The sequence below is a fragment of the Grampus griseus genome, assembly GCF_964374135.1.
Source record: "Grampus griseus genome assembly, chromosome: 6".
Lineage (NCBI taxonomy): Eukaryota > Metazoa > Chordata > Mammalia > Artiodactyla > Delphinidae > Grampus > Grampus griseus.
Window position 1 is genome coordinate 3,750,493 of NC_139000.1, and position 25,229 is coordinate 3,775,721.

General features: G+C 52.1%; 1 protein-coding gene across 2 annotated transcripts in view; it reads left to right on the forward strand.

Moving 5' to 3' along the window:
• Positions 1 to 25,229, forward strand: part of AK8 (adenylate kinase 8) — a gene marked incomplete at its 5' end in the record, with an annotated part of 134,194 nt that overhangs the window by 15,107 nt on the left and 93,858 nt on the right. For both annotated transcript variants that reach the window (XM_082656115.1, XM_082656116.1), the window contains one exon: positions 5,955 to 6,023. In XM_082656115.1, the coding sequence (XP_082512241.1) occupies positions 5,955 to 6,023 (69 nt within the window). The remainder of the gene's footprint in view (positions 1 to 5,954; positions 6,024 to 25,229) is intronic.

Genomic DNA, 25,229 nt, shown 5'->3' on the forward strand with positions numbered 1-25,229 from the left:
AGCTGATTGCTCTAGAGTGTATTAGATTTTTACTGAAAAAAAAGAAAAGAAAGAAAAGGAAAGCTTTATTATTGAAATCCCTGCAGGAAGCATATGTATTTGCAAATTTAAAACTGCATAGTCCAGAGGTGCTCCACCTGAGCAGCACATTAGACTCACCTGGGCCCCCACCAGACTCTTTTAGTCTGAATCCCTGGAAGTGGGGGACCAGGCATCTGGATTTAAACACGCTCCCTAGGGAGTTCTCGTCTGGTCGTCTGGGAGCCCAGCCCAGACACCATTCCCCCTTTCTCATGGCAGTTACTACTTTTACAGCACAGTTATTGCTAAATCAAGGTTTCTTTGTTGGCGTTAGAGCAGAGCTGCCTGTGTTTGTTGAGTGAATAAGTGAGCCACACTCTAACGGCTGCTCAGACCAGAAGGAGCCAAAGCTGGATTCTTCCCACCTTCAGTCCGTTTAATTCCCAACTTCAGTCCCATTTAAAACTTAAGAACCTGGTGTAACATGATGTACCCAAGCGCCCAGTTGTCAGTCACCATTCTTTAACGTCCAAATAATAGCGCTTGTGCCCTTGTCCTGCCTCTGTCTACACAGAGAGGTGTAGTCCCCTGCAAGTATTTCTGAGGATTTCCGGGATTGCCCCGCAGTCCTGGCTTCCAAGTCCTCTGGGTTGTCTCCTTCCCTTCCGGCCACTCCATCTCCCACCTGGCTGCTCTCTGTCTTGGAGGCTGTGTTCAGACAGAGCCAGCAGGAGCCCGCACACTCTGTCCTTCCCTGTGCGACACCCAAGGCAGTGGTGCGGAATGGTCCTTTTTGGAAGGTTTGGGGCGGGGGGAGGATGGGGACAGCCCAGGATGGAGACAGAGAAACCCAAAGACCAGTCTCTGTAGCTCCTTTAAAGTTCGCTGGCCTTTCCCACTACTGCGTTTCCCTTCCCGGCCACCTCCCTCTGTGGGCCTGTCGGTGCCCCGTGGTGGGGGTCTCTGCTCTCCCTTCAAAGCCTCATCTCCTGTCCTCTCCCTCCTCTCACCTCCTGTCCCCGTTCCAGACTCTGCCTGGGCCCTGCCTCTCAGAACCAGGAGAGTCCGTGCCATGTAAACCTGCTCTGACAGCCCCGAGTAGCAGCAGAAACTTTGAAAGGAGAGTTGTCTTTAAAGGATTCTCGGATCAGTTCTTAAGTGAGCGCAAGTCCAAGTACGGGCCTTCCCTTCCCCACCAGCAGCCCCTCTAGGGAGGCCTCTCCCCTCCTGGCAGACCAGGAGTCTCAACTCTTCCCCTTTCTGCTTTGCTCCAGATGGAAGTTCATACAGTTGATCAACAACATGCCCACAACTCCTGAGCAAGTGTTACCCGAACGTGACACAGTGACGTCAGGGGCCCTGAGGCTGGGGCCTGGTGATGGGACCCTGTGGGCTGCTGCCATCCTGTGGAGGAAGCCCAGGCTGGAGAAGCTCAGTGAGGTGCCCCAGGGGCCAGAGCCAGGGCTTGAGCCTCCAGGGGCTGCGTCTTTGGGGCAGGGGCGGCACCTCCGAGGTTCGCAGGCTAGCAGTTCTGCCCCGGGCTTGGGCACTGGGAGCTGGGAGGAGAAGAAAGGTCCAAACCGGGGCCAACGCAGCTGATTCTGCCCTTTACGGCAAGGAGGCGGGCTGGCGGTCGCGTTGCCACCGAGTGGGATGCCGGGGGGCCAGGGGCCTGCACCTGGGCTGGGCCTTCTAGGTGACCAGCAGGGGCTGCACTGGGCTCTATCTGTTTGTCCCTGACTGTCCCCCAAAAGCCAGGCTCTGGGGGTTGGGGTGGGAGAGCACAGCAGAGCTCGGGAAGGAGGGAGCCTGATTCTTGCAAAGACAGTTTGGCAGGACTCCGAGCAGCGGCCCCTGGGAAGCCCCCGCTGCTGACGTGACACATCAAAGCTGGCACCGAGACAGCACAGAGGCAGTGAGCGGCGGGGAGAGCACTCGCGAGGGGCCACGCTCAAAGTCGCCGGCCTGTCCCCCGCCGTGGGGGGCGCCGCGCTCCACCCGGGCCTGTCGCCTTTCAACCCGTGTTCTTTTTTTTTTTTTTTTTTTTTTTTGCGGTACGCGGGCCTCTCACTGCTGGGGCCCCTCCTGTTGCGGAGCACAGGCTCCGGACGCGCAGGCTCAGCGGCCATGGATCACGGGCCCAGCCGCTCCGCGGCATGTGGGATCTTCCCGGACTGGGGCACGAACCCGCGTCCCCTGCGTTGGCAGGCGGACTCTCAACCGCTGCGCCACCAGGGAAGCCCTCAACCCGTGTTCTTTGATTAGCTTGCACCCCCTTCGTCTCCCGCGTCCCAGAACCTGTTTGAATGCTGCTTCCCGAATGGGTGATGGCAGGGAAGGGAGAGGAATCTCAGGATGGAAACCAGCTGCGCCTGGGGCAGCGGGGGACATCAGGGGACAGGAAAGGATAGAAGACGTGCGGAGGGGAGGGGCAGGGCTGCTCCCTGTTCCCCTTGGCAGCCTCGGGGGTGGGGCGGTTCCTGGGATCATTGGGGCATATGGGCACCAGCAGGACACTCTCCCTCTCCAGCAACTTCTTCCACGTGGGGTAGGGTCTTGGGTGCTGGAATTTGCTTAAGTCGGTGATGCTCCAGGTGTGGTCCCCCGACCAGCATCCTCAGCGTCACCTGAAAACCTACTCGAAATGCAGATTCCCAGCCTAACCCGGACCTGCCGAGTCAGAAACCCTGGGGCGAGGCCAGTGATCTGTGAGTTAACAAGCTCTTCCGGGATGCACGTTCAAGTTGAGAACTACTGGCTGAAGCAGGAAATTGGCAGAGGGCAGATGTAAGGACACAGAGGTGTCTTAGGAGATACTGAATCCAGGGACCAGATGCCGGCTAGCCTCCCTCTTGTCTCTGGCCTACTCATTCATTCATTCTCTCTCCCCCGCTCACTCTTGTTCTTGACTTTTGCTGTCCACTTCTAGAAGCCATAGTGGCCCCATAACTTTCAAGGGGAGACATTACAAGTTCCCATCAGAGGCGCCCCCTCCCTTATCCTCTTGCTGTCTGCTCTTCCTCTTCCAATTCCACATCCTGGAAAAGCCATTCTGGGGCTGAGAGACCTGGTTTCTCTCTCCCCTTTTGTACTGGTTTTATTCCCTTATACTCCCCCCTGTGCCTGCAAAGTGGCTGCTGCAGCTCCAGCTGTTACATCCTCTCAGCTCCAGATCCAGTGGAAAGCAAGGTTCCTGCAGGGGTTGGGGGGATGAGCCCTAATGCTGAGGGTGAGTCTCTGCTCTACATAAAAACGTCTGTTCCAGGAATCCCCCACCCCCCAGCAATGGGCCTTAGCATTTGGAATTTATTTTGACTTCCCACATCTTTTATCAGAGGTGTGAGTGGGAGTTGGGAGAGCTTTGGGCCCAGGCATCAGTGGCCCACTGGGCAGAGCTGCTTCCTCATCCAGATCCTTGCTGAGGAAGGAGGTGCAGGGCTTATTAAGGGGGCCTGAGGGTAACAATTTCCATAGCACCAAGCCCTTGCTGGGGGCCACGCACATCCCAGGCGTCACGTGTATTACCTCATTTAATCCTCATGGCAACTCTTTGAAGCACTTGGTCTTCGTCTCATTTACAGATGCGGAAAGTGAGGCTCAGAGCACCGAAGGCACTGTCCAGGGTCACTCAGCAGGTGACCAAGGTCCAAATCATGAGTGTCTGAGTCCCCGGCCAATCCAGTGGTCGCCCAAGGTGCTCCCTGGGAACATTCTTTCCCCACTCGGGCCATCCTTCTCCTGAAGCCGGAGAGAGCCTTCTGGATCACAGCTCACAGGCCTTCCACCTCCTCCCCCTCTAGCCCCTGGCCCTCCCTTGTGAGCCAGTTCCCGGGACACCCTGCACTGCCACCTCCACATGCCCAGGCCCAGCCTGCTCTTGTTGGGGAACCCATTCCAACGGCTCAAAGAGAAGACAGGTCAGGGTGCCGCCTGTAGAATCAAGGAGAACTTGAGCCCCCGTGGGGATTGGCCCCCTACCTCCCAGCCCTTCTCTGCACATCTGGTTCCCCACGCCCTCTCTCGGAATCGCTCTGTGTGCGAACTGACCAAAGCCGCTTCACTGCGCGCAGGTAAACGTGGAGGGGGCCGAGTGCTGTCTATTCCCCTGACTCTCGCTCCCAGGACATAACGAGAGTGAGGTGTGGACGGGTTCTGCCACGTGCATGGACGCTTATTAAAACGCCATTTCTAAGTCAGCAGCCCCAAGCGTTCCCACAGCCTGTCCCAGAGGCTCCATGATGTCCCAGCTCTCTGTCCCTTTAGGTGCTCCTTCATCACTCCAGGCAGACACGGCAGCATTCCCGAGGCAGGATCTGGTCACTCTGGACGCTGGCTCTAAAATGAGAGGTCCAGACTTTTCTCCAGCATCACTGACATGTTGCCAGGCCCACCGCTTGCCCTAAGGATACTTCGGGAAATTAGGGAAAAGTGCTCGTTCCCCCGGGCCTACGTGTTCCCCCTTCAGGGTCCCCAGCTTGGCAAAAGGAGTGTAAGGTAGATTTCCCCTGCCCCTCACTGCACAGCTGGGTGCCTCTGGGCTCCCCTGCTGGGCCGTGGCCCTGAGGGCCCTCACCCTCACGTGGCAGAGGCCCTGCCCCCTCCTGGAGGCTGGTCAGCCCGGACATAGCTTGGGATGTGTGGCCCAGGGCTGGCCCAGGAGTCTCCCTTGGCCGAGTGTTGGGGAGTTTGGGGAGAAGCACCCGCTTTTAGTGACCGGAGGTCAAGGGGACACCTGGGAGTGGGTTTTCCAGGGGCATGGGCTCTGGGGCGTTTGAGGTTTTGTTAGAAAGAGCAGACCTGGTTGTGAAAAATGGGATGTCACTTCTGATCCGAGAGAGACAGCTGAGAAGAGAGGAAGCAGAAGGAAGGCCACTCTAGGTGTCACTCCGCGTCCCCCGCGACCGCTGCTTGTTTGTCCTTCCCAAACCTGGCCGGCCCGGGTTCAGGTCCTGCCTCTGCTCCTGCCTGGCTGTGTAGCCCAGGGAGGTGACCTAACCTCTCTGGCGCCCAGCTTCCCCATCCGTATAAAGGGGATGAAAATAGTACAGACTGCACAGAGCTGTAAACGTTGACTACTGTAGCCTGGCACCCAGCACACGCTCAGCAGAAACCACCAGCATTTTCAGTACTTACTGAGCGAATTAGGGAACGTGAAATTTCGTTAAGTCATCAGTCAGCAGGGGCTTCCTCCATCCCTGACGCTGTTTTGGTACAGGGGAGAGGTGTGCTGGTCAATGTTTCACAACCAGCTCTCTGAGGGAAAAAGCCCTCCTTTGTAGCATTTGCCTATTTCCGTGGTACAAATGCCACAGAATACCAGGGCCTGCTTCAGGCTACCACCGTGAGGTCACGGAACATGGGTTTGGGAAGAGATGTGCACCACCGGCTCCCTCTCGTACACCGTTGTCTGGGGGACAAAGCGAGTAAGACTCAGTCCCTTTCCTCCAGGAACTGTGAAACTTTCTGGGGAGACAGACATGTGAGCAGGCCCCTGGAAGGGCGTCTGGTTAGTGCAGTAACAGAGTTTGCCATCGAGGATTATGGCAGCCGCCGACCCAGCCCGGGAAGGGTCAGGGAGGGCTGCCTGGAGGCAGTGGCACTTGGGGCTGAGGCTCAGCGGGAACCTGGAGTCGCCCAGGTGGCGGTGGGGCAGAGCATTGGGGCGGGGGCTCAGGAGAAGCCAGAGCATGGAGGTGGGCGCGCATGCATGTTGGGGGGGTCATCAAAGAGGAGCCCGGGCTGGACGAGGGCAGGGCCGCAGGCTGGGCCTGGGCTTCATAGAGGCCACAGGGCCCTGGTCCGGGACCTGGAGAAGCTTCGCGTCCACAGGGCCGGGTCCTTGGTTCTTAGCGAGCCCGCTGGCCTGCCAGCTTGTGTCCCTTTGAGCCCCACACGGAAGGTCAGACTCTCATCCTGTGTCATCTTTCCTGTAGACGTTGCCCAACATGCTGCTCGTCAGACTGCTTCAGGAACGCCTGAGGGAAGAGGACTGCGTCAGGCGGGTGAGAAGCACTGCGTGGAGCCAGCGGGGGCTCCGGGGAGAGGGGGCCTCCTTTACCAGATGAAGGAGACTGAGGGCCGTGTGTTTATGTCCCAGAGCAGAGATGACCTGCAGAGAAGGGTAAGAACCTAAACTCGGTGAAGGTCAGGCTGTACACGTGGATTTCACCTTGGATGGAGGAAAAATAACAAGGTGGCATCTGGGGAGCCCATCGGGATTCCTGTAGGAAAGAGCTGGCCCACCCCATGGGGTCACAGGAGAGCCTTTAATGGAAGGACAGCTGCAGAAGTGGGGAGGGAGACGCCCCGGACCTGGAGGGGCAGAGGGAGGATTGGGGGGCCCCCGAACTCTCCTTCCATCCTCTGACCTCTCGCCAGCGCTCTCTTCCGCCAGACCCCGTGAAGCCAGAGGGCAGGGGTCCGGGTGAGGCCGTCCGTGAGGTCAGCCTCCTGGGGCGTGGGCGGGGGTTGTGATATTGTGATTTATAAGAAGAAATGTGTATTTGGTCTTCGTCCCATTTATCAGTTGTTCGGGAATTTTTTAGTATTCCATGTTAATTTTTCCCTTGTGTGTTTTACTGTTATCTCTTTGTAGGTGTTTTTGTTTTTCTTTTTTTTAGTGGATGACCTAACAATTACAATATACAAACTTAGATTTCCACAGTCTACTTAGAGTCGGTATTTTACCATTTCAGGCAGAATGTGCAATATTGGTCTCTTTCCTGTCTTCTCTTTATGTTGTAGTTGTCTTATGTTTTCATCTATATGCATCAAAAATCTCATCGGGCAAATGTTATAATTTTCGGTCTCAATCATCAAACATATTTTAAAAACTCGAGAGGAGAATAGTTTGTTATATTTATTCAGGTATTTACTATTGCTCTTGTTCCCCCTTCCTTCCTGATGTTCCAAGTGTCCCTTTCCGTCTGAAAAACTTTTTAGCACTTCTTCTAGGGTAGATATGCCGGCAATTAATTCTCTCGCTTTTCCTTCATCTGGGAATGTCTTTATTTTGCCTTCATTCCTGAAGGATAGTTTCTTCGGGATTCAGAATTCTAGACTGACAGTTTTTGCTTTCAGCCCTTTGCAGAATGTTTCACTTTTAACACTGTGGTTTCTGGTGAAAATCCAGTCATTCAAACTCATAAATAACGTGTCCTTTCTCTCTTGCCCCTTTCAAGCTTGTTTTCTTTGTTTGTATTTTCGGAAGTCTATGATGCGTCTGGGCGTGAATTTTTTGGGATTTATTCTCTGCGGGGCTCCTTGAATTTATACGTTTATGTTTTTCTCCAAACTTGGGAAGCTTTTGGCCATTGTTTCTTCAACTAAATTCCCACACTGTTCTCTTTCTTCTTCCCTCCGAGACGCCACTGGCATGAAGGTCAGGCCATCGGGTGTTCTCTCGTGGGTCGCTGAAGCTCTGTTGTTTTGTTCTGTTTTGTTTTATTCTATCTTTTTTTCTCTCTGTTGATGAGATTGATAATTTGTATTGAACTAGCTTCAGGCTCCTTAAATCTCTTCTCTCTCATCTCCAGGCTACTCCTGAGCCCGCCCAGTGAGTTTTTAATTTTGATTATTGTATTTTTCAGTTCTGCCAATTCCATGTGGTTCTCCTTTCTGTCTTCTGTTTCTTTGCCGAGGATTTCTATGTGCCTTTGTCTACAGGGAGCTTTGTCGTTGTCGTTGTTTCAGTAATAGCTGCTCCACTGTCTTGTCTGACAGTTCCAGCCCTTGAGTCACGTTGGTAGTGGTGTCTAATGTCCCGTCCCACGTGAGCTGAAATTTCCTGGTTCTCCCTGTGCTAAGTAATTTTGTACCTGAACGTGCAAAATATTGCCCTGAGACTCCGGGTCTTGCTTGAATCCTACGGCGAATGTTGATATTTTCGTCTTAGCAGACAATTGATTCAGTTGGGCTCGGTCGCAAGTTCTAACCACCTTCCCTGGGCTGTGGTCTCCAGCTCAGTTCTGTTTGCAAGCCTTTGCAGAGCTGTGTGGTCCTCTACAGCTCTGTGCTGCGTGGGTGCCACCCGGGGGGCCTGGGCAGCGGCGTGCTGTAGGTCATTTCTCAGGAAGGCTGCAAGGCTGTTCGGGGTCAGCCCCATGCGTGCACACCTCGGGGGTGAGCCGGGGCTCCATAAACGACGTCATTTGGTTGCTTTCCCGCGCTCCCCTCTTTGCCGTCTTCTTGGTGACCTCCAGTTCCCTGGTGTCCCTCTATTTGATCTTTTGGCCAGAAAGCTGGGCCTTTATCTACCTGGCTCTGTCACAGTCTTCCTGTGACAATGCTTGTGACCAGGGCCAAGTGGCGGGAGGACAGTGAGAGGAAATATTCACGGGACTTTGCTACATTTTCTAGGGACTGGGAAGGAAGGGTCCCCTGCGCTGTAAGAGTTTCAGGCCCCCGCAGGCCCCCTTTGTCAGGCAGGATGGCCTCAAGGCAGGAGTGCAGAAAAACAGAAAAGAAAAAAAAACACAGGGAGATTTCCCCTGCTCTCTCTGCGTGTTGGGAGTCCCATTTCTTTTTTAATTTTATTTATTTATTTATTTATTTTTGGCTGTGTTGGGTCTTCGTTTCTGTGCGAGGGCTTTCTCTAGTTGTGGCGAGTGGGGGCCACTCTTCATCGCAGTGCGCGGGCCTCTCACTGTTGCGGCCTCTCTTGTTGGGAGCACAGGCTCCAGACGTGCAGGCTCAGTAGTAGTGGCTCACGGGCCTAGTTGCTCCGCGGCATGTGGGATCCTCCCAGACCAGGGCTCGAACCCGTGTCCCCTGCATCGGCAGGCGGATTCTCAACCACTGCGCCACCAGGGAAGCCCGGGAGTCCCCTTTCTTACTTCTCGAGCCAGAAATAGGGGCTCCTGGCCCCGTCTCTGTCCCTCCCTGTTGCCCATCTCAGGTCTCAGGCTGCCTGGAGAGACCAGCTCGGGGACGCCGGCTTGCAGAGATCTTGAACTTTGATCTTCTTCCCCAGTTCACCTACTACTGTATTTATACTCTCTGAGTCCTCAGACGGCCGCCCTTTGCATTCTGTCCGTGCATCGTAGCTGCTTTCAGTGGGGGTGACAGGTTACAGTGGGCTTACTCTGTCTTGCCCAGAACCAGAACTCGTGTGCGCACACGCACAGACACATACATACACTCTCTTGCTTAAAAATTGCTTGAGAGGCCCACATCTGGAAAGATGCCTGGGCACCTTCCCAGGGCACTGGTGAAGGAGGAGCAGTTCTCACAGGCGTGCTCTGCATGGTCCTCGGCCGCGTGGGTCTAAATCACGAGAGAGCCTCAGGTAAGCTGCAGTCTGAGTTTCAAAGTCTGGTCTGAACAGCCTCATTTCCTCTGACTTCAGATTGTTCCCAGCGAGCTGATTGTCTCTTACTGCCCAGGCCTAGGCAAGCGCCCGGAGCTCAGAGGCCAGTCTACGTCGGGGGTAGACACATTCTTTTCTGTCCAGGCTAGATAGTAAATATTTTAGGCTTTGCAGACCGTACAGTCTTTGTCGCAATTTCTCAATTCTGATGTAATGTGAAAGCAGCCATACATGATATATAAATGAAAGGACATGGTTTGTTCCAGTAAAACGTTATTTATAAAAACTGGTAGCAGGCTGTGGTTTGCTAACCCTTGTCCTAAATGATACTTTCACACGATGATAAAAACACTTCTACCCTTTCTCTTCAGTTCTAAATAAAAAACAGACCTCCACCTTCCAGCAATGTTAGGAGAAAGGCCACTTAACCACAGACTTTGGTTGTAACCAAGCTCCCTCCCAGTGACCCGGCTCCCAAGCCCCCCGGCTCGATTCCACCCACTCCAGTCAAGTGCCCGCTGTAGGCACGGCATTGTCCATCCTGCTGGGACCCTGCCCCCTGCCCCCACTCACCCTTCTCAATTCCCCATGAGCAGGGTGGTACCCTGGGCCCCAGGCTCACCACATGCAGTTGGAGACAGAGCCTCACGTGCCCAAAGCAAAGCCGACTGGGGAGGCTCGTGATGGGGCCACAAACACAGTGTGAAGGGAAACCAGGCCCCGGGGAGTCGAGTTGTCACCGAAGCCTCTCGAGATGGGGGCGGGGCAGTCTGCGGAGAGGCTGTCTTGGGCAGAGGGGCCGGCAGGCAGACAAGGCAGGACTGGGAATATAGCTCCCCCGACCCCTACCACCACCTTAGTTCAACCAACCTCAGACCAACTCTTCCTAAAACTGACCCACCCATCGGTCACCCTCTTATCTGGGAAATGGTGAAAGAATCGTTTGTCAGGAGTGAAGGGGAGGGCAGAGCACCCTAAGTGACTGGAAACGGGACGGGACTTTCTCGTACAAAACGCTCTTTGCCTTAATCCGTAATTGGTTATGAGTTGCCGAGTCTAATTCAACTCTGGCCTTGCGGATCCCCAGGCAGGAAGCGTTTGGGTCTGCCTTTCGTCTCTTTGCTCTTCGGAGCTGAGCTGTTTCTCCTCTTCACCAGCACTGCTTGTCACATGGTGGGTGTCACTTCTTTGGTATGAGTGCACCCAAGTCACCCAGACCGGAACCCCTCAGCGGGATGGGGGCTGTACTTTTTTTTAATTAATTAATTAATTAATTTTTGGCTGCACTGGGTCTTCGTTGCTGCACGCAGGCCTTCTTTAGTTGGGTTGAGCGGGGGCTACTCTTCGTTGCGGTGCGCGGGCTTCTCACTGCGTTGGCTTCTCTTGTGTGGAGCACGGGCTCTAGGCGTGCGGGTTTCAGTAGTTGTGGCATGCGGGCTCAGTAGTTGTGGCTTGCAGGCTCTAGAGCGCAGGCTCAGTCGTTGTGGCGCACAGGCTTAGTTGCTCCGCGGCATGTGGGATCTTCCCGGACCAGGGCACGAACCCGCGTCCCCTGCATTGGCAGGTGGACTCTCAACCACTGCGCCACCAGGGAAGCCCTGATTGTCTATTTAAAAAATTTTTTAACCTCTGTAAGTCACTGAGTCATGGTTTCTGGGGAAAATAGGATGACTTTCTCTGTGATTTCAACTGGACATCCCAGATTTGCCCTCAGTAATCTAGAATAGTCTCTCAAACACACATTTAACTTCCATAAGGCTTTCTGGAGCTTCTCTGAAAGCCCAGGCTGCACAGCTCACCTGCAGCACGGACACAGCGTGAGCCCAGGCATCCCAGGTCCTTGCCGACAGCTACCACCATCCTCAAAATGGTCATAACGTTTATGAGCATTACTAATTAATTATATCAAAGTGATGTCACTGTTAGTTACATCGTACTCTGTGACTGTACTGTGCATTACACTTAACACTGTTGGTGGAATTAATACTATTTGTGTTAATATTTATCATATTCATTATCATTATCATTCCTGTTCTGATGATGGTGGCAGATGTTGTCTGGACTCCAAACAGAGGCTTGGGAGCCCCGGTCTGGCACTTGGTCCCCTACACCCCACTGAGAGTACCCCACGCAGAGAGGCTGTAATTATTATACTGTTGGTGGTGACCACTGATGGGCGGTTTAGGGCTGAGTGCCACATCAGCGATCTCATTTCCTTTGTACGACAGTGCAATGGAGCCTCGCGGCTGTCATCACCCCTGTTTTAGGGATGTAGCAGCTTAAGACTTGCAGAGTCTTGCACAAAGCCCCACAGTCAGTCCCAGAACCAGGATACAAACATGGAGTCATGCTTTGGGCCACTCTGTACTTGTCTGACCATCACACGCTGTGTGTCTACAGCGAGTACTTCACTTCCCGGGACCTCTGTTGCTCTCTCTGTAAAACACTGGACTCGGGCTCGAGCACTGGAGCTCCTTCTGGCCTGACATTCTGATTCTGATCGTGTCCAAGCCATTGTTACCTGCAGAGCAAAGAAATATCTTCTTTAATTTGTTTGAAAATTTCTCTGAGCTTCCAGGGACATCCAGTACCTTTTTCATCTCTTCCCGGTGGAGACAGGGTTTCAAGAGTAAGAGATGAGGTCCTAATTATGTGCTCTGGTTGTTCAGAAACAAAACGAACCCTCATCCAAAATAAACAGGCTTTCTTGCTTTTAGGGAGAAAAATGGCACATATGCATATTCATTTATATGGTGATGATTATTATTTAACTTCGCAGGGACTAGAATTGGTAATTTAGAGCACAAAACGGAGGCAGGGAATAGTGTTCAGGGAAAAAGAATGCAATCATAACCCTTCAGGATTCTGTAGTTAATGTTGCCTTTTTTCCTTTTCTTTCTTTTTTTTTTTTTTTTTTGGTCTCATGCAATCTCTTTGAAGAATGTCTTTGAAGTGACCATCAAATACATTAGAGAAAGAGAAATTAGCACTTTGTATTGGAATTATCGAAAGCAGGTGGGCACTGCGTTCAGGGACCAATTGACTTTTCTTTAGGGGCAGCTGAGTTCTTGGAGTCCGGGAGTGCCCAGTTCTTGAGACCACATCTGTAGGGCAAAGGGAAGCTAAGAAGTAAGGCAGGGAGTTCAGGAAATGTGAGGGGAAAGGCTCAGTACCAAAGAGAATCTAAATCTCACCTTCACCATAGTCACCGTTTGCTCTCCATTTTTTTTGGATTACCAAGAATCCCTTTCCCTTCTTTGACACCTAATCCATCTCCCTGCAGCTACCGTGGTCTCTTTCTTCCTAATCCTGCCTTCATATCGCTGCCAGAGAGATTGCTTTAAAAAATGAACAGATTTATTTCTTGACTGCAGAACATTCATATGGTTCAAAATTCAAAGGTACCCAGGTCCCCCTCAAACTCTTGTCCCCCAGCCACTTGGCTCCCTTCCCTGGAACCAAGCTGACCTGGAGTCAGCTGCTGTTAACACTCCCTTGAAAGAACATCCTTCTGAAGAGTATTTGTTACACAGAGAAGCATCTGTCTTTTTTTTTTTTTTTTTTGCGGTACGTGGGCCTCTCACTGTTGTGGCCTCTCCCATTGCGGAGCACAGGCTCTGGACGCGCAGGCTCAGCAGCCATGTCTCACGGGCCCAGCCGCTCCGCAGCATGTGGGATCTTCCCGGACCGGGGCACAAACCCGTGTCCCCTGCATCCGCAGGCGGACTCTCAACCACTGCGCCACCAGGGAAGCCCTCATCAACTTTTTTTTTAAACGTTGTCTTGAGAACTATTCCTACCTGAAACCTTTTATGAAAGGGGAAACTGAGGTCCGAATGGAGGAAGGGACTTAGCCTAGGTCAGGGGACCAGCGGGCCAGGACAGGTGTGGACCTGCCACCACACCTGGCTGCCAGGCCCGGCTTCAGCCCGGGAACCCGGGACCCTGTGCCATCCCTTTGACAAAGGTATTTCTGCATCACCAGGACCAGGCTGATTGGAATGTCACAGACAGGGACCATCAGGCTAAGAGAGACAGAAGAGATGTTTCCGTGTATGGCCAGCCACCTCGCCCAGCTGTGGGGAGGAAGCAGCTGTGCCCAACGATGATGGCTTGTCAGGCGCTGGGAGTTTCATCACCCGTGAAAAGTCAGAGGCCTTCACGGATGGCTCGTGTCTGCCTCTGCTGGCCTGTGCCATCCCTCGCACATCTGGGCTGGTGGGCGGCAGCAGGACCTGGTGGGGGAGCTGGGCGGGCCTCAGTGCGGCTCGGTGTGGGCGCCCGGGGATTGCAGGCAGGCCTCGAGGGCTCTGGGGTGCGCAGCGCGTCGGACAAGCACCGTGCCTGGCCCTGTGGCCCACTGGGCAGGTTACCCCGCTTTCCCATGCGAAGTGAGCCGAGTGAGAGCAAACCAGGATCACTAACGGGTGGGGGAAGCCTGCTGCCCCCATGGGCCTCCCTGTGTGTTAGGCAGGGGTCCTGTACCCTCCGGGGTTGGCTCCTGACCCTCCAGCGAGCCCCCAGCATGCTTCTGGAGTCATTGCTCCAGTGAGCTCTGGAACATCCCGTACCTGCACGGATGAGAGTTGGCAGTCTTTTTATTTATTTATTTATTTTTTAAATTTAATTTATCTGTTTGGCTGTGCCGGTCTTAGTTGCAGCGTGTGGGATCTTTAGTTGAAGCATGTGGGCTCTTAGTTGCGGCATGTGGGATCTTAGTTCCCTGATCAGGGATCGCACCCAGGCCCTCTGCACTGGGAGCGTGGAGTCTTAACCACTGCGCCACCAGGGAAGTCCCAGCAGTCTTTTAATTGTAGTGCCTGGAGGGAAAAACAATGAAATTTCAAAACTACCTGGAGCCTCCCCGGCCCTGGCTTCTGTCCATTGGCCTTGGCTTTTCTTTCCTTCTGTGAGCGTCCACTTGGGCTGGAGTTCACTGCTCCGGAGGTTAGAGCTGGTTCTCGCCAGGTGTGAGGCCAGAAGCCCCTGCAGGCTGAGCGGGGCCGTCGGCAGCGACCTTTAGTGTGACCTGGGCAGGGATCGGCACGCTCACGTGGTAGTCGGCACCCCCCTCAGTCGCACTCTGTGTTGCAGCACCTCTCCTTTCTGTTTCCCAAACCAGGGTGCTTGGAGTCCCACCCACCCGAGCGGATAACACACCCTGATAACACAGATTCACCTGCTGCGTCCGCGTCCCCCGGGGCGGCCCAGCAGAGGCCTGCGGAGGGACGCTGCCCTGCCTGCGCTCAGGGTGCTGAGTTCTAAGCACCCCCTCATCCCCAGCCGCTGGTCAGGAAGTCTTCCCAACGCCTCCACAAAAAGCAGAGGCGTGAACAACGGAACGTTTCCCCGGGGACCTGTGGTTACTTAAATGGGATGCAAGCAGGCCCCTCCTTCAGGGAGCTCAGGAAATATCAACCCAGCCCGTGACTCGTCAGGCCTGAGACTGTGGTGAAGGTCAGAACAAAAATCGTGTGATACCGTTTACGTGTGGACTCTAATGAAAAGTGATACGGAGGAACTTATCTACACAACAGAGCCCGACTCACAGACTTCGAAATCAAACATGGCTGCCGCAGGGGAAACGTGGGGCGGGGGAGGGACAAGTTAGGAGATTGGGATTAACAGATACACACTATATATAAAATACATAACTAATAAGGGTCTAGTGTACAGCGCGGGGAACTCCACTCAATGTTCTGTAATAACCTATATGGGAAAAGAATCTGAAAAAGAATGGGTATATGTATATGTATAACTGATTCACCTTGCTTACACCTGAAACTAACACAACATTGTAAGTCAACTCTACTCCAATAAAAATTTAAAAAACAAAACACCGAAGAGGCCAACACTGAGCCCAGCACAGGTGCTGGGCAGCAATGCGGGTCCATTGAGGTAAAGGTACCAAAGGTTAACCAGCCTTGACTAGCACATGGTGCAAGTCACTGCCACGCTCAGAGGCACTTTCCGGTGAGATCCGCACAGCTGTGCTGTGAGGTTTACAACAACCAAGACTTACAGGCACCTACTGTGTGACAGGGACCATTCTAGGTTGTGTGAGGGACAAAACAGAACGAAGGAAACAGAGTGCCCGCTTTCACGGGCCCGTGGCTGGTGGTGCAGGTAGGCGTTTAGCACTGTGATTCTCCCACTTTACAGAAAAGGAGGCTGCAGTGCCGGACCCCCGCTGCTGACCCAAAGGAAGGATCCGTGTGTTGCCTGAAAAAAGAACTGCTTTTCCAGAAATCCAGCAAGTTCCGGTGTCTGGCACCTCGCCATCTCCCTCCTTGAGCTGCAGAACGACATCACCAAAGGCAAAACTTTGACCACGCCCCCAGCTTGCTAAGTCAGGGAGAAGAAGGTCTCCTAGGCACCCTGGAAGGGGGTCGCTTCCCTGCCGCCCCCCGTGATCAGTGCATGTGTTTCCTTTACAGAAAATGCAAAGTGAGACTTTGCGTTCACAGGTCAACTTCTTTTTGATCTCATTTCATATCGTGGAGATGCTCCGTTACTTATGATAAAGGAGATGTTGCTGGAGCACACTTCTGACTGTAGAACCGAGAGTCTAACATTTCCTTGGCAGATTTCTAGACTCTTGTTTACTTTTTCCTGTCTGGTCCCAGATTGACGCATCCCTGCCCGTAACGAGAGTGAGTGTTTTATAGTGGAAACGCTAACGGAACGCAGAAGCCCGATTCTGGTCTACAGAACCCCCCGCTGTTTGTTTTACTTCTCCTGGCGGCGTCACTGGGCTGGCATGAATTACCCAGCTCTCATCCTCTGACGGTGGGAACGCGGGATTTTCTTGCCGTTGTTCTGACACTCACGGGTTTGTAGATGTCACTCGCGTCCTCTGAGGAGTGCGGGTTTATTGATCAACAGCTCTGCTGAGGCCCGGGGCTGTGTGTTCCTCTAACACAAATGCAGTCAGGATGGCTGGGCATCTGGAGGGGAGGTCGGAACTCCACTCGGAAAACTGAACGGCATGCGTCACAGCGACGCAGGGCTCTGCGGGCTGGGCTGGACGCCGTGAGTACCCCCTTGTGGGTCCCTCGTTTGTGGGTGTTTCTGGACCCTGCGGTGTGGTCTCGGACTTGTTCATGGTGTGTGTGGCCCACCTATCTGCTGGCTAAGCAGCAGGCACCCCGGGTGCTCTGCGGGCAGCTGGTGCCTGGGATGCCCTTAGGATCCTTCTAACTGCCGTCGGGGAGGGAAAAAAGATGGCTGGAACGCAGGACAGAGCCCGATGTTCGAGCCACTGTAAGTGGACTTCGGAGCAGCAGAGAGCGTTGGAGAGGCCCGGTGATGTTGGAGACCGCATTGGACTCAGAACCACCGACCACGTCACCCTTGGCAGGTTGAGGTCGGATCCAGGGGCCAGATCAGAGACCTGCCTCCCGAGAGCTGGAAACGCCCACCAGGAGGACGGAACAGAGGGGCATCCTCAATCGCCCATTCCCAGGCTCTTGGTGTGGCTTAGTTTTGCAGCTAGCTGTCAACTGTGAAAACATGGCGTGTGCCAGAGACCGGAGACGGTTGCAGCTGCCGTTCTCCAGCACCTGCAATTGGCCAGACCTTGAGCTGGCCCTGTACGCTCATCACTGCACCTAACCTTGAACACCAGGAAGTGTGGGCCCGTCAGCATTATCCCTACTTTGCAGATAAGGAGATTGTTAAACAGTTGGTATGTGGGGGTCTGGGGGTCCGCTTGTAGCTTAATACCGTCAGTCAGTGGGATTTGGAAGAATTGTGGAAACTAAAGTGGATGATTTTTAGCTATAATCTGTAACATATTAAGTACCCCCAATTTTAATTATAAACATACTACCTATAATATTAATTATAAATGAGAGTATTGGTTAGAATACCAGAGCAAACATATATATATATTTTGGCGTGCCTTTTATTTGTTGAGACTGTGTGGAATTCACTAGTCTTTAGACTGATGAGTTCTCATTCTCTGAACGCGTCATCGATCCTCTCACGTTGCGCTTTCCACAGCTGGTCAGGTCGGGTTTTCCTGGAGCAACACTGTGGTGTCTGGTCTCTGGCAGCAGGAGAACACAGGCCTGAGCTGAGATGAGCCCAGGAAGATGTGGAAAGTGGTCCAGGCCTCCGGGTGTGTTGAGAGTGAATGTCCCCAAGGAACTGAGCCTGCAGGGGAAGGCTGTTTTGACTGGGAGAGAGGGAATGAAAATGGGACGTGTTTCTGAAGGAAATGACCCAGACACGCCAGGGGCAGCCGGACAGAGGGAAAGGGACCAGTGGTGACCAGCACCCACCGACAGAGGGGATGGAGGGACAGCTGTTCCTGGTGAAGGTGAGGCCCAGAGCGTCCCCCAGACTACTGCCCACCTTTTGGGGCCTGCAACGGCAGCCTTGTAAAGTCAGCCACTTGGAGATGCAGCCTCTTTCAGTCCTGCGGAAACACAAATGCCCTCGCACTGCAGACGGTTCTTAGGAGAGAGAAAGGCACCCGTGTCTGCGAGGCGCCTGCTTTGGGTCAGGAGCTTTGTCCTCACACGTGTCATCAATAATCTTGTGCGATCATTGCAGGGATTTTCTCTTAGGTGGGTCTGACTGCCCCCATCTTACAGGCTGAGACTCAAGGCTTAGGTAATCGATGGTCACAAGGCTCCAGTGTTGGAGCCCAGTTGTGGACCCAGCCACAACTCTGCCCGTGGCCAGTGCTTTCCCTGCACCGGGGCCCAGATGGACAGGTGTGGCGGTCCCAGGATAAAGGGGGAGAGGGCACCAGCTTGAGGAGGAGGCGTGAAGCTACAGGCTGGCTGCTTGGCTGCGAGCCGTGCCAGGATCAGTGGATTTGGAATGGAGAGAGAGGAATGAGGCCTGAGAAACCATCGGGTCAGTGAACTCGGGCCACTGCAACCTCTGAGAACGAGGCCAGGAGCTCTGGGCTGACGTGTGCACCCAGCTCAGACCCAGCACTTGACCTTCAGTGTGTACTTCGGAATTCCCTGGGAGAAGAGTCATTACAGGTGTTGATCAGACCCAGGTAACTCGTCAGCGGCCCCCAAGGTCTGCCCCCACTGCCTACGGGGCTTTCCCCCTTCTTTTCATGATTTCGAGAGCTGGCAGAATTTCACAGGAGAATCAGGCTGCATGATTGCAAGTAAATTATCATGTTTTAATGTGCAAAGACCCTTAGAGGCAGGGCAGTCCCTCGTCCTGGTTGATGCCTATTTTCCCTGCATAATTATGAGTAGCTGTTCACTCTTAAAATGTCTTTGTTAGACCATAAATGTCTTTGCTAGAAGTTGCCTGGTCCAACCCTCTCGTTTTACAGATGAAGTTCAGTGCCTTGCACAAGTCAAATGGCCAATTAGGAAAGAGTCCTAAGTAACAGAGTTGGGTCAGCCGGATTGGGGGGGGGTAGTTAGTTACATGAACCAGTGACTGACCACCCCCAGGTGCTATCTATTGGACAAGCCCCCAGACCCAGGGCTTCTGAACTTTTCAACATGAAAGAACAGTGTACCACACACAGTGGTGGATAAATACGGCAATGAGTTGATAAACGGATGGGTGCATGAACGAATGAATGCACCCCAGGTCTTCCTGTGGAAATGCCCACCCCACTGTAAAAGCATGGTTGTTGTTTCCCGTCTGCTGGACCCAGGCTGGCGCCCCAGGTGGCTCCTGGGCAGGCACTGGAAAACGGATGAGCACGCTGGAGTGAGCGTGCGCTAGCCCACGACTCGCTAGACTCCCTCACTTTTACCGAAATGTGTTTTTCCCAAGTCCTCGTTGATTAGAAAGCTTTCCTCAGTTCACATCTGGGATGCCACTTACTGCTCTTTCCAAGAGATTGCCTTTTTTTTTTTTTTTTTTGTGGCCGTACCGCGCAGCACGTTGGATCTTAGTTCCCCGTCCAGGGATTGAACCTGTGCCCCCTGCATCGGCAGTGCAGAGTCGTAACCACTGGACCACCAGGGAAGTCCTGAGACTGCCTTTTGAAATGAATTCTTTATATTAAGTTCTGCAGTCTTTTTTTTTTTAAGATTTTTTTTTTTGGATGTGGACCGTTTTTAAAGTCTTTATTGAATTCGTTGCAATATTGCTTCTGCTTTATGTTTTGGTTTTTTGGCCCTGAGGCATGTGGGATCTTAGCTCCCTGACCGGGGATTGAACCTGCACCCCCTGCATTGGAAGGTGAAGTCTTAACCACTGGACCGCCAGGGAAGTCCCCAAGTTCTACAGTCTTAAGTGGGGTTCCTTCCTGACAGGAGGTAGAGGAAAAGAACAGAGTTCACCTTGCTCAAAAGTATAATAATGATAAAACCAGTTCACATGGACTGGGCCGTTTCCCCATCGCCAGGCACTGTGCTTGTTTTGTTGTTGTTTATGTGTTTGTTTGTTTATGGTCCTCATTTATTCGTCCCAGCAGCTGTGGGGTAGATTGCTGTTAGTGTCCCCGTTTTGCAGAGAAGGAGAACGAGGCCCCAAGGGACTGAGTCCCTGGTTGAAAGTCCCACGGCTGGCAGTGGCACAGGCTGGTTCCCAAGCCCCTGCTCTGCACCAGCATATGATAAACTGACACCCTAACAGACTAATCGTCTTTCTGAAGAGATGGGTCCACACCACAGACATCCTCTGAAGTGTTTGAAAGGAATGGACCCATTAACTGGACGTTGTTGGATTATCCGCTTCTTGTGCTTTCAACCAGAGGCCACTGTGTCTGAACCTGGGAACTAGACAGTGATGCCGTGAAGCACGTTATCTCTGCGGTGGGTCATCTCGGCATCGCCCAGCCTTGGAGCTGGGGTGGGACTGGTCTGCTGGGGATGGAACAGTGTGTTTTTCTGACTGTATCTTCCTCTGCAGAGTGGCCCCACAGACATTTTATATGAATTTGACTTTAAAACATTTTCTTAGCTATTTGGAACGAATAAAAAGCCTCCTAGACATTCACGTTTGTGCTTTACCAAATTTTAACACCCTGGAGATCAGTGGCTTCTAACCTGCAGACCTAGGAGTACGGATTTTCCCACATTCACCTTTGTATAGAAAAACGTCAGGCCTGTGTCCACCGATTTGCTAGCAAGGGTGGAACTTGGCACTGTCGGTTGTTCAGAAACATCTCTCCTGCCCGTCTCAGCCTGTCTGGGCACGTGCGTTTTTGGGCTGCGCACAGGAAACGGCCAGGCCAAGCCTCGGTGGGGCGGCAGAGCCAGTGTGCTGGCGAGTTACAGGAGTGTCTCACCCTGCTGCAGCGCGTGCTTGAACGTGGTCAGGAATGCCGGCAGCTGCTGCCTATCGTTTGAGATGAAACTTCAAAGTAAAACTTCCCGCTAGTCACCTTTCAGATGAGTTGCATGTGGAAGGCGTCCGAAGATGCCATGGCAGGCTAAGACTGTCATGTTTCTGTATAAACCAAAGGAACCAGTACTGGGGCAATTTGATGTCAACATTTTTTTGTATTCATCGAAATTGTTCTCACCGATTGTCTTGAAACATATCAATTTCCCAAACTTGATCTTTTAATATGCATTTCTTTTCTGGCTGATAAAAATCTCCCGGTTTTTCCTCTTTTATATGTTGGGAAACCGTATAACGTTTCATCAGAAAAAAGCGAGGGAGGTGGTGGCCCATGATGCCTCTTGCGGTGTGTCTCCTGGTTCACACTCTGAGCTGAGTGCGTCTGATCGAGTCCAAACCTTCAGCCTCAGTCGGCCTCCTTGGGACGGTGAGGAATCAGCCTTCGGCTCCGGGGAGCGCCTGGGATGGAGGCTCCAGAGGCTGCGGTTGGAGCCGGAAGCTGGATCAGGGCGTCCTAGGGAGAACCCAGGGGAGCACCCCGCTCTGGTCTTTGAGGAGAGGGGAGGAGACAAGGGGCACCGCATCAAACAGGCGGGGGGCCCAGAGGGCAAGAGTCCTGCAGTGGGAAGTTGCTAACTGCGCTTTAATAACAGTCAGAAGGGCAGAAGAGGCCAGTGTTCACACAGGGCGGGCCGCCCACTCGGCATCCGGCAGCGCTCTGCCGGGCCTCGCCACGTTCCCTAGGCTGGCTGGCTGCTTTTCTTCCCCGTTTTTTCATCTGTGACATCTGCTCGGTGCTTGTCCCTCCTGTGATACCGTACCCCTCGCAGCTGTGCAGACCTCCAGCTCTGTGCCGGTGCAGGGAGTGCCCTGAGCATACGGCCTTTTTGATGTGTGATAAAACAGAAGCGAGCCACAGGGGTACGGCGAGCGAAGGCATCAGAATATCAATTAACCTGCTCTGAACAAAGCTGCAGCTCCAGAGTGGAACAGACATTTCACTGAAGTGTCAGGAAGATGGATGATATATTCTAATTAGGGACTGACTGCTCTCTCCGCATCCAGCCGTTCCTGGAAGTCAGAACCGCGACCCTCGCGATGCACCTCACCAGCGTCCCATCCCGGCATGGGATGCTACTGACTGATCGGTGACTCCTTGCTTTGCCAGAATTTGCAGCCATTAGCTTGCTCTCAACCAGAAGTGCTGTTTCGCCTTGAAAGTGTGGTCCATTTTGCCACTGGGCAGTTGCATATAACCTCTATAAAGTCAAGAGCTCGGGGAAGGAAGATCTTTGGCAGGCGCTAAGCCTGGGGCTCCCATCTCGAGGATGCTCCAGGACCCACACTCCGTGACGCAGAGGCCGTGGTCACTGTGCCCTTCCTTCCCAAGCGGACTGATGCGGGGATGAAGGGTCTCCACAGCTGCACCGGTGGGGTGGGGTTGCTGCCCTAAGAGGTCCTCCAGGGCCCTCGTTTCTTTGCACCTGGGTGATGGTGCCGTCTCCCTGAGTCTGAAAGAGTAACCCAGAGAGCAGGTGGCCTGGGATTCGCTTCGAGCGCGCCCCACCCACCTTCTCTTCTCCTTCCTTAAATTTCACATCCAAACCAGAATGAGGCACCAATGAGGCCAGTTAATTAGGGAGATGTTCCTCATTTTGCTGCACTTTTCCTGTGTAATTGGAAGGCCCGCTTTCTCCAGTCGGCGAGAGCTGTTCCCCTGAATACTTCTAAAAGCTTTGGACCACATACCGATACCAGCTGCAAATTTATGGGCAAGATTATAATGATTGCTCAGTAATGCAATATTAAAAGCGGAGGCCTTTCTCAGTGCTGAGTGAAGGCGGGGTTCCAACCTTCTTTCAGCTTCAAAAAGGGATTCGAAACAGAATTACCAGCCCTTGTCCTAGAAGAAGCAGTCAGGGGGCTCCGACTCCCTCCCCTCCAAATAAGGAAAAAATAAAGGGGTCTGAATGAAGCCAAGGTTCAGAACATTTGGGTTCAGCTTCCAGAACTGTAAGTGGGGAAGCTCTCAGGCCCTGTGCTTCCTGATTCCTGGAGGGGTGCGCACATCTGTAGGTGTCTGCTCTTTGTAAGAGCTGCAGCCAGCGCTTGGCTGCCTATAACAAGGACTTGAGGGAGCAAAAGGCTGTTAAAAATTTTTTTTGCAGTTTTGCTTCATTAGTTCTAGAATCCAGGGGCTCCGTAGCTGCGCGTTCTCCTGCATAATTTAAGGAATTAATGAAAGCATGCCTGATTTTTCCAATACTCTTTACTCTGTAAATTTGTTTAGCTTTTTTTTTTAACTGTCAGTTGAGGCTGTTGGAACCTAAATATTTTAATATTGAAGAAATGTGCTCTCCCCCCGTTTTTTTTTTTAAAAAAGAAAGACATTCCTTGCCCTCAACCACACGGTGTTCTGTACATCAGGTGTTACAAGTTATGGGTGACCTTGGGTCTCAGTTCACCCTATCAGTCCATCCTCTGACCTTACGGCAGGCAAGTTCTTATAATGACTGAGAGCAGGGGGCCCCTTTTGGGAGCCCGCATCAGAAACCTGGGCTTCTACTTGGGGCTGTCTGACCCCGCCTCACTGCAGAATGGAGACCTGAGGGGGACACGTAGTTTTTCGAGGCAGGAGCCCGCTGTGTCCCCCTTTGCCTGGCAAAGTAATAAAGCTATCCTTTTCTACTGCAGCCAAAAAAAAAAAAAAGAATGGAGACCTGAGACAATTTGCGGCTTTATTTCACTCTTCCAAAGCTCACTTTGTCTACTTTATCTGACCATCAGGTGGAAGGTGTTAGTGTATGTGTGTACATACACTATGTACACACATACACTATGTGAGCCTCTAGGCTCATAGGATTTGAAAGGACTTTAGAAATTGTTGAATGTGAACGTTGCTGAGGTACATTAAAAAGAAAACAGCGTAAGCAAATGGGAAGATCATGGTTTTTGGGTTTTTTTGTGGTCTTCTTTGGCCGCACAGCTTGTGGGATCTTAGTTCTGAGACCAGGGATCAAACCCGGGTCCCCGGCAGGGAGAGCGCCAAGTCCTAACCACTGGACAGCCAGGAGATTCCCAGGAAGGTAATGTGTTGACTTGATATTGTAAAAATGTCCATCCTCCATAAATTACTCTATACGTTTAATGTCATTCCCAACCTTGTAGAATTTATATTTTGGAACTTGACAAAATAGTTTTCTGCCTACTTGGAGGAACAAAGTTTTGAAAAAAATAAAAAGAAGGAGGAGCATCTCCTATTAGATAGAACAATAAACTACAAAACAGCGATAATTCAGATGGTGTGAGGATGGCGCAAGAGTCTACAGGCAGAAAGATGTCAGAGCCAACATCGTATCAGCATGTAGCTGTGACTAAAAGGTGACATTCAGAGGGGAGGGGACAGGCTATTTCATAGATGACCGTGGGACAGTTGGAGATCCACAAAGAAACAGATGAGATCAAGGCTCACATCATTTTCAAAATAAAATGTGGCTCTTTTAAATATTTCAGTGTAAAGAGTAAACGGTTAAGAGAACTCAGCTTAAATGCAAGTGAACACGTATCAGCTTTTGCAGTGGCAAGGGCCTTTTTATACATCCACGCAACACCAGAATCCAAAGAGGAAAGCGCTGATTGATTTGGCCAAAAACTTGTGTGTCAGAAACAACACCATACACAAAAGACAAACTGTGGAAAATGTTGGCAACATCATTTTTCTCAGAGTCTGTGGTAGCAGTTGCCAAAACGCGTTAATATTCTTAATATGTAAAGAGCTCCTGTAAACAAATGAGGACCAAACCCCAAGGGCAGAGTGAATAGACGGCATGAATGGACATTTTGGAAAAGAAAAAAATTCAAATAGCCAATACACATATGGAAAAAATGTTGAACCTCCTTAGTGATCAGAGAGATGTAAATTAAAGCAGCTACCGTGTACTCTAGTTTGCTGGACAGGTTTTCCCCCAGGATAAAGCCTGACATTGACAAAGATGCAGGGAAGCAGGTGATCTGCCATTGGATTCAGAAACTGGTGGGCAATTTTGAAACTGTGATGAGGCAAAAGGTGTCAAAAGTTATAAAAGAAGGTGTCAACTTTTAGAACTTTATCATGAGGATATTCTGTGTACCTCAAGATGTACTTATAGCACTTTTTAAACGATAGTTTTTGTTTGTTTGTTTTTCGGCCGCAGGCTGCTCAGCAGGTAGGATCTTAGTTCTCCCACCAGGGATCGATCCCGCACCCCCTGCAGTGGAAGCAGGGAGTCTTAACCCCTGGACCACCAGGGAAGTCCCTAAATAATAGTTTTTGTTTTTTTTTATAACGGAATGAAACTAAATGAGCAGCAGTATGCGATGCATTCGCATTTGGCAGGTCAATTCATGCGATGCCTGGCAGCTACGGAAACTCCCAGGAGAGGAGCATCCTGTGACATGGGAAATATGCATGAAACGTTCTCACTATGTGAAAAGAACAGACTACAAAGTAGTACGTGCAGTGTGACTTTTCTCCACCCCCCCACACACACACCCTGCACCCCCCCCCCCCCGCCCCCTGCCAGCCAGGAGAATAGATATCTCTATGTGAAGCCCGGAAGGAGATACACCTTGGTGTTAA